Raw genomic sequence first — 13,122 nt, 5'->3', positions numbered from 1 at the left:
TTGTCCAGTGAGGCATCCAATGATTGGGAGGACCTGAATCCGAATACATAGGCGTCGAACCCCAACCACTAGATGTCCCATTGGACAACCTAGTGGTTGGAGAGGATTAAAACGCCATTACATTCTAGATAGAGAGAGAGAGAGAGATGGCAGGCTGTAAGATTGGTCGTGTCCTTGGCAATCTTAATGACAGTCTTAATCTTGATTTCTAGCAATGGCATGTGAAAGATGAAGTATTTGCAAAACAATGCAGCCCATTTGATGGTAAAAGAGGTGAGGTGGCAAGATAACCATCACGAGTGTACTACCAAGTAATAAAGACACTAGACCTTCTAACTACTGTAGAACTGTTCCTCCTTATGCAGCAAAATATATTAGTATGCAGAAGTTCATCAATGCTACCAAGTCATGTGGTATTGGTGTTCCCTATGGGATTAAATGTGGAAGTAAGAATAATAAACACTTTATTGCCCTCAAGAAAAATAAGGGAAAAGAACACTGTTGGTTTGATATAGAAATGCCCAGACATAGTCATGGTCCTCGAAAATAGGGGTATGTGTTTGGGTGCTCCCTACGTTATTCTCTAAAATTAGTCAACAAGCCTGTAACTTTTTTGAACTTCATGTGCAACCCTAACATTAATGGACAAAGTTTTCCTTAACTCGTTAGGAAGGAAGATTCCTCTAGCCATTGGTGATTTGACCTACTGATTGGACTCTTATATCATCATAAAGCTTCAACTTTCTACTGTAAAAGGTCAAAAACACCCATCTCTAGTCTCTCTGATCCAATTAGACAGATCGAAGGCAAAGGTGAGAATATTCCTCCTCCAACAACTGAAAGAAAACTCGAACGTCCAATAGTTTCCACATATGAATAATTTTTTCCTCTTTGCTTTGCAGATTACATTCTTCCATGTAGTCTATGAAGTTGAGAGAATGGAGAGGGATGAAACCGGTCATCATATGTTAATTTAGTAATATAAGACCTTCACACTCTATGAAATGCGTATTTTTCATTATTATTTTTATTTCGGTGGAAGCGAAGCAAAACTTTGTAATTGTTCATGATCAATTTTTTTTTATGACCTTTGTATCAAAATAATGTAAGAGTAAAGATTATTTTCTTCTATGTGGCTGTTATGTCATGCAATCAAGACCTATATAAATTTGTGTTCCTTTAGGTTTGATAATGATCAGTTAGCAAGTCCTTAACCCAAGGGGGTAGCGCAATTGGTGAGCAATGAACTTGGTACGAGTCGTAAAACTCGGACATTCTAAGTTCGACTCCCATTAGGTACACCTTGGACCACTCACACAGGGGTATTTAGTGTTTTTCACTGCTTTTAATGAAAGTTGAATGGTAAAAAAAAAAAATGTTAGCAAGTCCTTCATGTGAATGCTTGTCGTAGTTTTGAAAAGTATTTTTACATTCTCACAAGTAGAGTTTTATCTACTTAAGATAAGTTGACAAAATTTTCCCCTTTAATTTGCAAGTTACTTGTTCCACGAAGTCTGTGAAGTTGAGAGAATGGAGAGGGATGAAACCGATCATCATATGTTACTTCAGCCAATATAACACCTTTTTTTTTTTTTTTTTTGGTAAAAAATATAAGACCTTAACACTCTATGAAATGTGTATTTTTCATTATTATATTTATTTCAGTGGAAGCGGAGTGAAACTTTGTAATTGTTCATGATCAAGTTTTTTTATTTATTTTTATTTTTTTAAGATAAAAAAAAAATTCATTTTTTTCTAAATGAAATAATTTTTCATTTTTCTTTTTTTGTTCGTGATCAGATTCTTTTGTTTTTTTAATGACCTTTGTGTCCAAATAATGTAAGTAAATATTATTTTACTTATTTGTGGCTCTTATATTATGCAATCAAGAATTTAATAAATTTGAGTTCCTTTAGGTTTGATAAAGATCCATTAGCAAGTCCTTCATGTGAATGCATGTCGTAGTTTTGAAAAGTATTTGTACATCCTCACAAAGAGAGTTTCATCTATTTAGAATAAATTGACAAATTTCCATATCATCTTCTAGTCTCGTACATCATGATTTATAAGGGCACTATATCTAATCATGACTCATTAGATGAAAAGATTTGGTTCCAACAAAGGAGGAAAAGAGCAATGATAATATGTGGGAGGAGAGGTGAGCATATAGATGGAAAAAGGGCTTCATTGCAAAGAAATTATAGAAAATGGAAAAGCATTAATTTTTATGGATTATAGTTGATATTAGAAAATCGATGAACTCACCTCTTACCTCTTGTAGCTAAATCTACAAAACTTTTCAATTTAAAAAAATAAAAATAAAATCTAAGTTTTAAGGAAGGAAGTTGCTTCATTGCATCCTATTGATTGCAGGTTTGAGTCGGGAAATCACCCTCTACGTGAAGTAAGGGTAAATGAAGCGGTATAAAACTACAACATTATGACCCTCCCCAAACTCCGTAATGATGCAAGCCTTGTGCATTGGGACCCCCTCCCCCTTTTTCTTTTTCTTTTTTAAATCAAAGATATATTATAATCTTTGCATATTCTTTCTATTTTCTTAGGGCTCGAGTGATAATGGCTGATTTCGATCCTTAAACAGGTAAACCTCGCCTTGCTGTGAGACACCCAAGTATTAATAGATCATTAGAATAATCCCCAAGGTTGAATAACCATGATCCAAGGAAGATACCACTAAAATAAATGGAAGCAAAGTGAAACCTAAAATAATCTTACCCCCGACTGGTTTATTAAATTTTACTCTAATTTTGCATAAAAAAGCCTTTTCCTTTAAAATGTAAAATAAAAATTAATGTAAATTGTATCCTTACTTATTACTGAGTAAAATATTGAATAATTTATATAATAACATGGTATATGATTCCGTAAGTTTCTATTTTAGGCACGTGCAGTGGAATTTACCCTCGATTGATATATATTTCATCTGCACGGCTGGGATCTGGGATCCTGGACGTGCCCACTAAATATTCTATATTATAAAGTTTAAACGACCATAATTTTTGAAGTTCGGAAAAGACAAAAAACAAAGCGCGGCAAAGGAAATGCCATATCATCTCACCTGGTGCACAGGATTGGGTATCGGTCAAAACGTATCGGTATGTATCAGACAAGTTCCCTTTCACTCTTCTAAAACTCGAATTTGCTGATTGTTTAACCGTTTCACCGATACGGTATCGACCTGTTAATAGAAAAGTAATTAACAATACGGTACGTAACATTCATATTAGCTATCCGATACCGATAACTATACAAACTACGTGGCCACGCCCACTCTCCGGTCTTCAGTCCTTCAGCTCTGCTTTAAAAGCACACTACCAGCAATCTCTCAATTCATATTTTTTCCCATGTCGTCTTCGAATTTTCAAGAAGCTCGAATCGATTTTCGGCGACGATATCCAAGATTTTGAGGTCGAACTTGCAGGTACTTGTAGATTCTTTTTTAATTTTTCTAGGCGAAATTCTTTCGATATCCATTTCTTCATTTCTTTCCCACTCGTCTTTGAATTTTCAAGAAGCTTGGAACGATTTCCGGTGACATATCCAAGATTCTGGTCTCGAACTCGCAGTCTAATGGAGTCTTGTTTCTGGATTGATTCTTGTTTGACGTGAAACTCTTTCGATATCGATTTCTTCATTTCTTTCCTACTCGTCTTCAAATTTTCAAGAAGCTTGGATCGATTTCAGGTGACAGATCCAAGATTCTGATCTCGAACTCGCAGTTACCAATGGAGTCTTGTTTCTGGATTGATTCTTATTTAACGTGAAACTCTTTCGATATCGATTTCTTCATTTCTTTCCCACTCGTCTTCTAATTTTCAAGAAGCTTGGATCGATTTCCGGTGACATATCCAAGATTCTGAGCTCGAACTCTCAGTTACTAATGGAGTTTTGTTTCTGGATTGATTCTTCTTTAACGTTTTTCTTGGAATAGATTAGCGAAATTCTTCCTATCTTAATTCTTCGTCGAAGATTCTGAGCTCGAACTCGCAGGTACTAATGGAGTCTGGTTTCTGGATTGATTTTTCTTTAACATTCTTGACGAAATTCTTCCCAAATCAATTTCTTCACTCTCACACTCCCTTCGTCTTCGAATTTTCGGTGATGATATCCAAGATTCTGACCTAGAACTCTCAGATACAAGTAGAATCTGGTTTCGGTTTATTCTTTTTTTTCTGTCGAAATTCTTGTGTGGAAGTTGCTGTAAGGCTTCATTTGACTGCTCTCTTCCGTTTCTTCTTTAGGTGAAATTCTTGCAAGAAAATTTATCTGAATGTTCAATCCCGTCAGTGGCATTTCATTGATTCTTGACTCAATTCCTATCTATTCCTTTCTATTATGTTGTGAGATGATTTAGTTTTGCAGACTAAAATTCGCAGTTGTTAGATGTTACTCAGTTGTTCGTGGCTGAACAGAAAACATACGGTTTCTTGAATCCATCGGACTCTGTTCCTTTTAAAATTTCTTGAAGCTCAGGTCCACTTGATGAAGTTCATAAGAAAAAAATTTGAACTACAACCTCCCTTATAGTCTTCTTCTTTCTCTCGTCTCCCTCTGCTTCTCATTTTAGTTTTTAATTTGGTTTTCGTTTGTTGTGTTCTTGGCCAGAGCTGAAATTCGCATTCAAGGTTAGATCTGTCTTGAAGCGACATCACAGAACAGCAAAAAGATCAAGGCGCATGTGAGTCTTCACTCTTCATCCCACCTTTATCCTTTTTGATGATTTAGATTCGCACTTTTGAGGATCTTAGTTTAGGCTTTTAATTCAAGTTTCTCTTTCTATTTTTCTGTCATTTTAGAATATAATAATAATGCGGAGTTGTAACATATAACATATGCAGCTAAAATAGGCATACGCAGTTTTTTTCATCAAATCTTGTTTTTGTAGAATTATTAGTTTCTTAGTAGGTTCAACCAACATCTTTCAATTAAAGTTTCGGTTACAAACTTGCTATATTCATTTACTAAAATTTGATTAATCATGTACATGCTTAGCATGTTTAAAGTATGACGACTGTTAGATTTCTTTGTTCCGGATCATTGTCCAAGTATGACGGAACATCACTGGAGGGATGAAATAAAATCCCTTTCGGGGTCTCATGTTGCTCCTGAAAAAACTGAACAGCTTGAAGAGACAATAAAAGGTGATTTCTTGCTCCAGATCTTCTAGGAAATGTTCTTAATCTTTCAAATGTCATTGAAGAAATTTATCGCTTTTCCTCCAATGAAGACAAGACAAAATGGAGTTAGGAAATCAGATAAAGATATGTTATAATATTTTCTCAACATGCAAAAAAAATTATTCTATTTCTCATATTATTTTCTTTTGATATTGTCTTTTTGACAACTAAGGTCCAGTTGTAGGTTAATTTTCTTACTCTCTATATATGTTAATTTTCAGGTCTAGTTTCAGTAATCCTATGGTTAGTGACCATTAATTGATTTCCAATTTATAATGCTCATTCTGCTGCTATTTTATCTTGTTAATACCATTTCAACATTTCCTCACTGGTATGAGCCTGTAAGAACAGAAAAGAACAATGCTGACACTGTGTTCTTTAGATAATCTTTTAATTATTCATTCACAAAAATTTGATTAACCCATGTACAGGCAGACTTCTAATATCTTGAGCAATAATCTGGTTCTTGTACAGAGTCATGTTTAGCATGTTCAATTTATGACGACTGTTTGATTTCTTTGTTCCAGATCATTGTCCAAGGATGATGGAACATGACTGGGGGGATGAAATAAACTCCCTTTCGGGGTCTGAAGAGACAGAAGAAGGTAATTCTAGGAAATGGTCTTAATCTTTCAAATGTCATTGAAGAAATTCATAGTTTTTTCTCCAATGAAGACAAGACAGAATGGAATTAGGAAATCAGACAAAGATATTTTATAATATTTTCTCAACATGCAAAAAAATTATTCTATTTCTCATATTATTTTCTTTTGATATTGTCTTTTTGACAACTAAGGTCCAGTTGTAGGTTAATTTTCTTACTCTCTATATATGTTAATTTTCAGGTCTAGTTTCAGTAATCCTATGGTTAGTGACCATTAATTGATTTCCAATTTATAATGCTCATTCTGCTGCTATTTTATCTTGTTAATACCATTTCAACATTTCCTCACTGGTATGAGCCTGTAAGAACGGAAAAAAACCATGCTGACACTGTGTTCTTCAGATAATCTTTCAATTATTCATTCACAAAAATTTGATTAACCAATGTACAGGCAGACTTCTAATATCTTAAGCAATAATCTAGTTCTTGTACAGAGTCATGTTTAGCATGTTCAAATTATGACGACTGTTTGATTTCTTTGTTCCAGATCATTGTCCAAGGATGATGGAACATCACTTGGGGGGTGAAATAAACTCCCTTTCGGGGTCTGAAGAGACAAAAAAAGGTAATTCTAGGAAATGGTCTTAATCTTTCAAATGTCATTGAAGAAATTCATAGTTTTTTTCTCCAATGAAGACAAGACAGAATGGAATTAGGAAATCAGACAAAGAAATTTTATAATATTTTCTCAACATGCAAAAAAATTATTATCTCTCATATTGTTTTCTGTTTATTTTTGTGACCATTAATTGATTTCCAATTTATAATGCTAATTCTGCTTCGACCACCATGCTCTTATAATGGACAAGGTGCTAGCTCCCCTGAAATAGACATTTCAGTAGTTTTTTTTTTTTTTGTTTTTTCTTTTGGTAATGAACTTTTCTAAATGTATTGGTAATGGCAATGGCAAAGGAGTCTGGTGGCGAAGATGGCAAGGAAGATCGGAGTTCGAAACACCGTGTGAAGTTCTGCGGTTACAAAATCGACATAACCGTTACGATGAACGTGAAGCTGGTAAATGGGTTACAAAAGTTGAAAGTTACGGCCAAAAGAAGGGGCATGAAACATTTATGGTCGGATTAGAGGTGAAATGTCAACTTAACTCTCCGGAAGTCCCATCTCCAATAACCATTCTGCAGCTTTGCGTAGGAAGGCTTTGCCTCCTGATATCAAATCTATCACGAGAAGAAATCTTCAGATGGCATATTTAGAGCTTTCCTACAAAACCCCATGTATACATTTGTGGGTGTAGGGATAAGTAACACTGTTGCAAAGATTCAGCAACAGTATAACGTCACAGTGCCAGTTACAAAAGACATAGCTATGGTGGCATCGGAGAAGCAGCCTGAATACTCAAACTTTGGCCTGCATCAGTTGTGCGACCGTATACTGAAAGTGACGATCAAACCTTCCAGAGATGCCCAACTCGGAGATTGGGGAGCGGAAACCTTACGCGATGAGCAGATATCCGAAGCCGCCAGAGAAGCTTTTGTCTGTCTTCGAATGGGTTTGGTTGTGCTCGCTCCTGACGAAGATAAAAAATGGTTTGCACATCGGATCATGTAATAGCATTGAAATGTAAATTGGTCTCAGATTGTAAAAGAATTTGCTGATTGGTTTTTAGGCCTTTCTGAAGTTGTTTCCGTATGACGTTGTTCAACAGTACTATACAATAATTCCCTTTTGCATTCCAATTTATAATGCTCATTCTGCTTCGATTTTTATCTTGTTATTACCATTGCAACATTTCCTCACTGATATGAGACTGTAAGAACAGAAAAGAACAATGATGACACTATGTTCTTCAGATAATCTGGTAATTTACAGTTGGGATTCCAGCTGTGCAGTTGGCCTATGCCTGTGTTGAAGTGGATCCATTAATTGTAAGACCACATTTTTTATTCTTGGCTAATCTATCCTACAGTGCCCCTTATTGGACATTGATGGAATTGCCAACCTTCTCCGCAGGGAGGAGAGTGGGTGGGGGGTGGAGAACGTACCTACTGGATGACCACCATGCTCTTATAATGGACATGGTGCTAGCTCCCCTGAAATAGACATTTCAGTAGTTTTTTTTTTTTCTTTTGGTAATTAACTTTTCTAAATGTATTGGTAATGGCAATGGCAGAGGAGTCTGGTGGCGAAGATGGCAAGGAAGATCGGAGTTCGAAACACCGTGTGAAGTTCTGCGGTTACAAAATCGACATAACCGTTACGAACGATGAACGTGAAGCTGGTAAATGGGTTACAAAAGTTGAAAGTTACGGCCAAAAGAAGGGGCATGAAACATTTATGGTCGGATTAGAGGTGAAATGTCAACTTAACTCTCCGAAAGTCCCATCTCCAATAACCATTCTGCAGCTTTGCGTAGGAAGGCTTTGCCTCCTGAATCAAATCTATCACGAGAAGAAATCTTCAGATGGCATATTTAGAGCTTTCCTACAAAACCCCATGTATACATTTGTAGGGATAAGTAACACTGTTGCAAAGATTCAGCAACAGTATAACGTCACAGTGCCAGTTACAAAAGACATAGCTATGGTGGCATCGGAGAAGCAGCCTGAATACTCAAACTTTGGCCTGCATCAGCTGTGCGACCGTATATTGAAAGTGACGATCAAACCTTCCAGAGATGCCCAACTCGGAGATTGGGGAGCGGAAACCTTATGCGATGAGCAGATATCCGAAGCCGCCAGAGAAGCTTTTGTCTGTCTTCGAATGCGTTTGGTTGTGCTCGCTATTGACGAAGATAAAAAATGGTTTGCACACCGGATCATGTAATAGCATTGAAATGTAAATTGGTCTCAGATTGTAAAGGAATTTGCTGATTGGCTTTTAGGCCTTTCTAAAGTTGTTTCCGTATGACGTTGTTCAACAGTACTATACAATAATTCCCTTTTGCATTCCCCACTCAATGAGAGGATGATGTTGTATAGTATTTTAAAACATGTAGATATAGAATATGAATATATTTCTGCAACTGGGCGATTAAGATGGGATTTTTCGATTTCGTTAAGAGTTGGATTTTCATCCTCTGCCGAGGATGCGGCCGTTCGGCGAGCATCCAACGGCCGAGACGACATCGGCACATGCCCCAATGCCGTGCCGGCCGTCCGATGCTCGCCGCGCGGCTGCACCCGCCGGCAGAGGACTTAATTGCGAGTTCCCCAACTCAAACACCTCATCCAACAAAGAAGAAGAAAAAAAATATATTTAATTGCAATAGAGGAGATAAAAAAGCATTTTGCTTTGGACAGAAGGTAATGAGTCCAGGTCCTCTGTGTTCGGATTCCAAGGGCAGATCTACAAATAAAATTGAAAAGGAGTTGGTGAATGGTGATGGCTTTCTTTTATTCATCTAAAGTTATCCCATATGCTATGAAACGCTGCTCTGCTTTCTTCAACAAAGTCCTTTACAGGTCTCAAACAAGGAAAGAGAATTTCATAGCAAACCCAATATCCTAGGACCCATGCCCACCTGGTTTCTGAGGTGGGTTTATCAGTTTATGATGATCTTGGGTCCCAGCCCCCATGTCGACCTAGTTTATGAGGTGGGTCTCAAGAAATTGATCTCTCTCTCTCTCTCTCCTCTCTCTCTTTTATATTCTTGATTAGAATTTTTAAAAATTGATTCTTTCTCTGAAGAACCCAAATGCTGGAGGAACAATTGGGTATGGATATTGTGATTTGAGTAGCCATACCCTGATACGAATCGGCCATTACTACGCTTGCCCAGAAGCTATCATTGGGTATATCTCCAATTAGGGTGCGTCGGTAATTGTGATGAGCCGCAAAAATGCACAGAAACTTGTGTTAGCTACGTGTCAGTGCCACGAAACGCAAGTGCCGTTGACGCCAGTTATCTTCACTTATTGGTTCACTGCAAAGCCTCAGGATCAGTAAGCTTCAAAGGTCCCACTTTGCAGACTTTACAGTCTTACACTACAGTTTCTTTCATCTGTACATGAATTATGACAGGCCGTTGAGACATTTATACAAGTAGATGTCCTGCCAAAATATCCTGTCCGGAAAGGGAAACAACAACAAAATGATGTCGCAGTTGTAGCTTTGTAGTTAGTTGCAGAGGATGTTCTGTATTCCTTCTTTAAACAGGTAAGTTCTCTCTGAGAAAAGAACAATTTTCTTCAGAATTTCATCTAGAATTCTCTGTGTGATTTTTTATTTTTTTATTATTAATTAGTAAGGAGACCAAACCAAGAATCCGGTGCTTTTGCAAATTTTCTTCAAATGGGCATGAAAAGAATTCAGGGGAAATGATACGTTAATGGTCTTCTCTCTGAAGACCAAAGGAATAATTCCCATGATTTGCTTCTGCTTTTTTATTATAGTATCCATGGCCTTTTTAATTCATATTGCTGGCTTCCACACGTGTAAGAAACGATGCTTTTGGAACACTCTGAGCTTGAAAATCGAATTACTTTCCCACCCATTGACCCACATAGGCTCATAGGTAGACTAGACCACAAATTGCTCTTCTTGGGTTGCTGGTGTTTTTTGATCTCCTTGATGACAGTAAGTTTTAATTTTCGAGCTTCAATTCCTACTTAAGAAGCTGGGTTCTTATAGTTCCTGTTAGTTCTGTGAAGAAATAGTTAGTTTTAATGAATCCTGCACTGATGGGGGATCTGTGAATTATTTTCCCAATTTACTTTGTGAATTCAAATGGTAAGTCTGGTTAGGCTTCTTGTTCACCTGATGTGATTCAATTTCTCACCTCTTTGATTTTTCCTCCCTTTCCCAAAGAAGAGGCAGCAGCAAATCCTTGAGTGATGGATGTCAAGGAAATTTCACCTTCAAGTCTCTGTTTCTCAGAGGAATCTGACAGCCTATATCCTATGTGCTTTGGTGTTTCATGTGCATTGGTTGCCCTAAGGCTCCTCTCAGGACCTGACATGGATGACATGCAATGGTCTGAGACACGGAATAGAATGCTTCAAGGCAGTGCGCATCTCTTGGGATTGCTTGTGTGGAGAGTGCAGAAAGGAGAATCAAATGATCGCTGGTCTGAGATTCAGTGTAAGCTTGAGAAAGCTGAGGCAGAAGTGACAGAATTGAAGAGGTTAAGAAGTGAAGATGCAAAGGCTAATGAGAAAGTAGTGAGCATCTTCGCTGCTCAGGAGCAGAGCTGGTTAAGTGAAAGGAAGAAGCTTCAATTGCACATTAGAGTTCTTCTAAATGAATTGAAGGTCCTTGATACAAAAAAGGAAGAAGCTTTATCAACTTTGAATGAAAAAGTTGAGGAGAAGGAGCTTCTGATACAGTCTGCAGATAAAGCATTGGAGGCAGAGGAGAGTAAGAGGAAGGAGCTAGAGGAAAAGCTACAGAAAGTTGAGGCCATAGTGGAGGAACTGAGAGAAACTGCAAATAGAGAAGCTCAAGAGCATTCTTCTATGCTATGGAAACACAAGACTGCCTTCATTGAGCTTGTTTCAAATCAGCGGCAGCTTGAAGCTGAGATGAACCGCACCCTTCGGCAAGTTGAGGCTGCAAAGCAAGAGCTTAACTCAACCTTCAAGCAGAAGGAGGAATCAATTTCAATGGTTCAAAAGCTATCCTTGGAGATAATAAAGATGCGCAAGGACTTGGAACAGAAGGACAATATCCTATCTGCAATGCTGAGGAAATCCAAATCGGACACCACAGAGAAGCAAATGCTGTCGAAGGAGATTAAGATATCGAAGGCAAGGAGGAAACAAGCAGAGCAAGAGGCAGAGAGGTGGAAAGCACCCTGCAAATGTAGACACAACAGACATTTTATTAGGAGCAATTTGGCTGATGATGCAGAATCAACATCAGATGTGTCCTCAAGTTCTAAAGGGGCACATCATGTTGAGGGAAGCTGTTCTGATAAACAAAGGACCGGATTGCAGGCCGTTGGAAATAGATCAAACCCCAAAAATGTTCACCTTGACTGCTTGGAAGCTGAGCATACAAATGACGATGAACGTTTTACACCCCAGAGAATTGTTAGTGCAACTTCTGATAGTTCCCATCGATACTCACCCGAAGCAGATGAAGAATTTAGTAAGATCAAATTCCTCATCTCCCCTTTGCCTAATTTGAAATGTCTTTTACTTGAACGTTAGGTGCTAGTTTGTGATCTACATCTGACTTTGGCAGAAGTCATTGGTTATAAGAGTGTTTGTCCCTGAAGATTTTCGTATCTTAAATTTCTTGCATTGATGATCAAATTAAGTAGAGTCCTTAGGATAAACATTAGGTTAAGATGTGTATTCTAACTTATAGTTTAATCCTGTTCTTGTATTGCTTCATCGTGATCAAGACAGGTGCCAAGCAGTTGGAAGTTGGATTCGCTCAGAAACAGAGAAATACACAATTGTGCATGAGCAGAGACATCACTTTGAAATAGATGCCTTTGCAGAACAGATGAGACTGAAAGATGAGAAGTTAGAAGCTTTCCGCTGGCGGACATTGAGCTTGGAACTAGAAACGAAGCGGTTGCAGTCCCACATCGAAGGCCTTGACCAGAATATGTCACAACTCAGGGAGGAAAACATGAAGCTGGAAGCCTTGTTGTTGGACCGTGAAGAAGAATTGAAATCCTTAAAAGAAAGGCTTTCATTTCTGTTACACTCCCTTCATCACCAAAAGACCAACTTCAATTCATCCCCAAAGAATCTGGCTATAGATAATGAGAGTGTCAGGTCTGAAGTCGAGATTACAAAGAGCAAACTGAGAGAGAAGGAAGAATTTTATTCCACTAGGGTTAGAAATCTTCATGAGGTGGAGACTGGGAATGACGAGGAAAACCCATTTGACCAGTCTAAAGACTTAGTTTTCAGAGTCCAAACTCCCAAAGATGAGATTGGAGTAGAGAAAGTGGTTGGCATTGACCTTGATCATATTCAAGGGGAATGCAAACATCCAGAGGCCCAGATTGGCAATAAGTTAGCATCATTGGGTCACTCTGTTGTTAAGAAGGATTCTTGTCTATGGAAGATGGATCTCCATGCTCTTGGAGTTTCTTTCAAAATCAAGAGGTTGAAGCAGCATCTTCTCATGATGGAGAAGTTGGCAGGAACACACACAAGTTGTGACCAGAGGGATGGTGATGATCAAGGGCAGACCCAGATCAAGGGTTTCTTTTCTTTAATGACCTTAGTCAATAAACAAGTCAGCAGGTACCAGTCCCTTCAAGATAAGACTGATGATCTATGCGAGAGGATGGTAAGTTTGATGCTGCTAGTCCCCAAATCCCCCCCCCCTTTCCAGTCCAAT

The 13,122-nt window shown here is 37.9% G+C and overlaps 2 protein-coding genes across 5 annotated transcripts in view; both read left to right on the top strand.

Annotated features, from left to right (window-relative positions):
• Window positions 1-3,328: 3,328 nt before the first annotated feature.
• Window positions 3,329-8,769, top strand: LOC122062169. Of its 2 annotated transcripts, XM_042625874.1 has the most exons (5): window positions 3,329-3,442; window positions 4,627-4,699; window positions 5,726-5,803; window positions 6,350-6,427; window positions 7,991-8,769. In XM_042625874.1, the coding sequence occupies exons 3-5, from the start codon at window positions 5,740-5,742 to the stop codon at window positions 8,641-8,643; spliced, it is 795 nt and encodes a 264-aa protein (XP_042481808.1). In that variant the 5' UTR covers window positions 3,329-3,442; window positions 4,627-4,699; window positions 5,726-5,739; the 3' UTR covers window positions 8,644-8,769. The 2 variants fall into 2 exon arrangements, with proteins under 2 accessions (XP_042481808.1, XP_042481809.1); XM_042625875.1 differs by lacking the exon at window positions 5,726-5,803.
• Window positions 8,770-9,090: 321 nt separating this feature from the next.
• Window positions 9,091-13,122, top strand: part of LOC122060872 (myosin-7-like) — a 4,711-nt gene continuing 679 nt past the window's right edge. The window contains exons 1-4 of one of the 3 annotated variants that reach the window (XM_042623970.1): window positions 9,092-9,413; window positions 9,508-9,975; window positions 10,627-11,907; window positions 12,167-13,071. In XM_042623970.1, the coding sequence (XP_042479904.1) occupies window positions 10,653-11,907; window positions 12,167-13,071 (2,160 nt within the window). In that variant the 5' untranslated portion in view covers window positions 9,092-9,413; window positions 9,508-9,975; window positions 10,627-10,652. Of the gene's footprint in view, window positions 9,976-10,626; window positions 11,908-12,166; window positions 13,072-13,122 lie in introns of all 3 variants that reach the window. The other 2 variants (XM_042623971.1, XM_042623969.1) reach the window with 2 other exon arrangements.

Source organism: Macadamia integrifolia, chromosome 14, assembly GCF_013358625.1.
Source record: "Macadamia integrifolia cultivar HAES 741 chromosome 14, SCU_Mint_v3, whole genome shotgun sequence".
Taxonomy (NCBI): domain Eukaryota; kingdom Viridiplantae; phylum Streptophyta; class Magnoliopsida; order Proteales; family Proteaceae; genus Macadamia; species Macadamia integrifolia.
Note: the sequence above shows the minus strand (reverse complement) of the source record. Positions and strands in the feature narration are given on the sequence as shown.

Coding starts and splice junctions, on each gene's coding strand:
- LOC122062169 (XM_042625874.1), top strand. CDS start 5,740: ATGATGGAACATGACTGGGGGGATGAAATAAACTCCCTTTCGGGGTCT. Junction 5,804..6,349: donor GTCTGAAGAGACAGAAGAAG/GTAATTCTAGGA, acceptor TCTTTGTTCCAG/ATCATTGTCCAAGGATGATG. Junction 6,428..7,990: donor GTCTGAAGAGACAAAAAAAG/GTAATTCTAGGA, acceptor TGGCAATGGCAG/AGGAGTCTGGTGGCGAAGAT.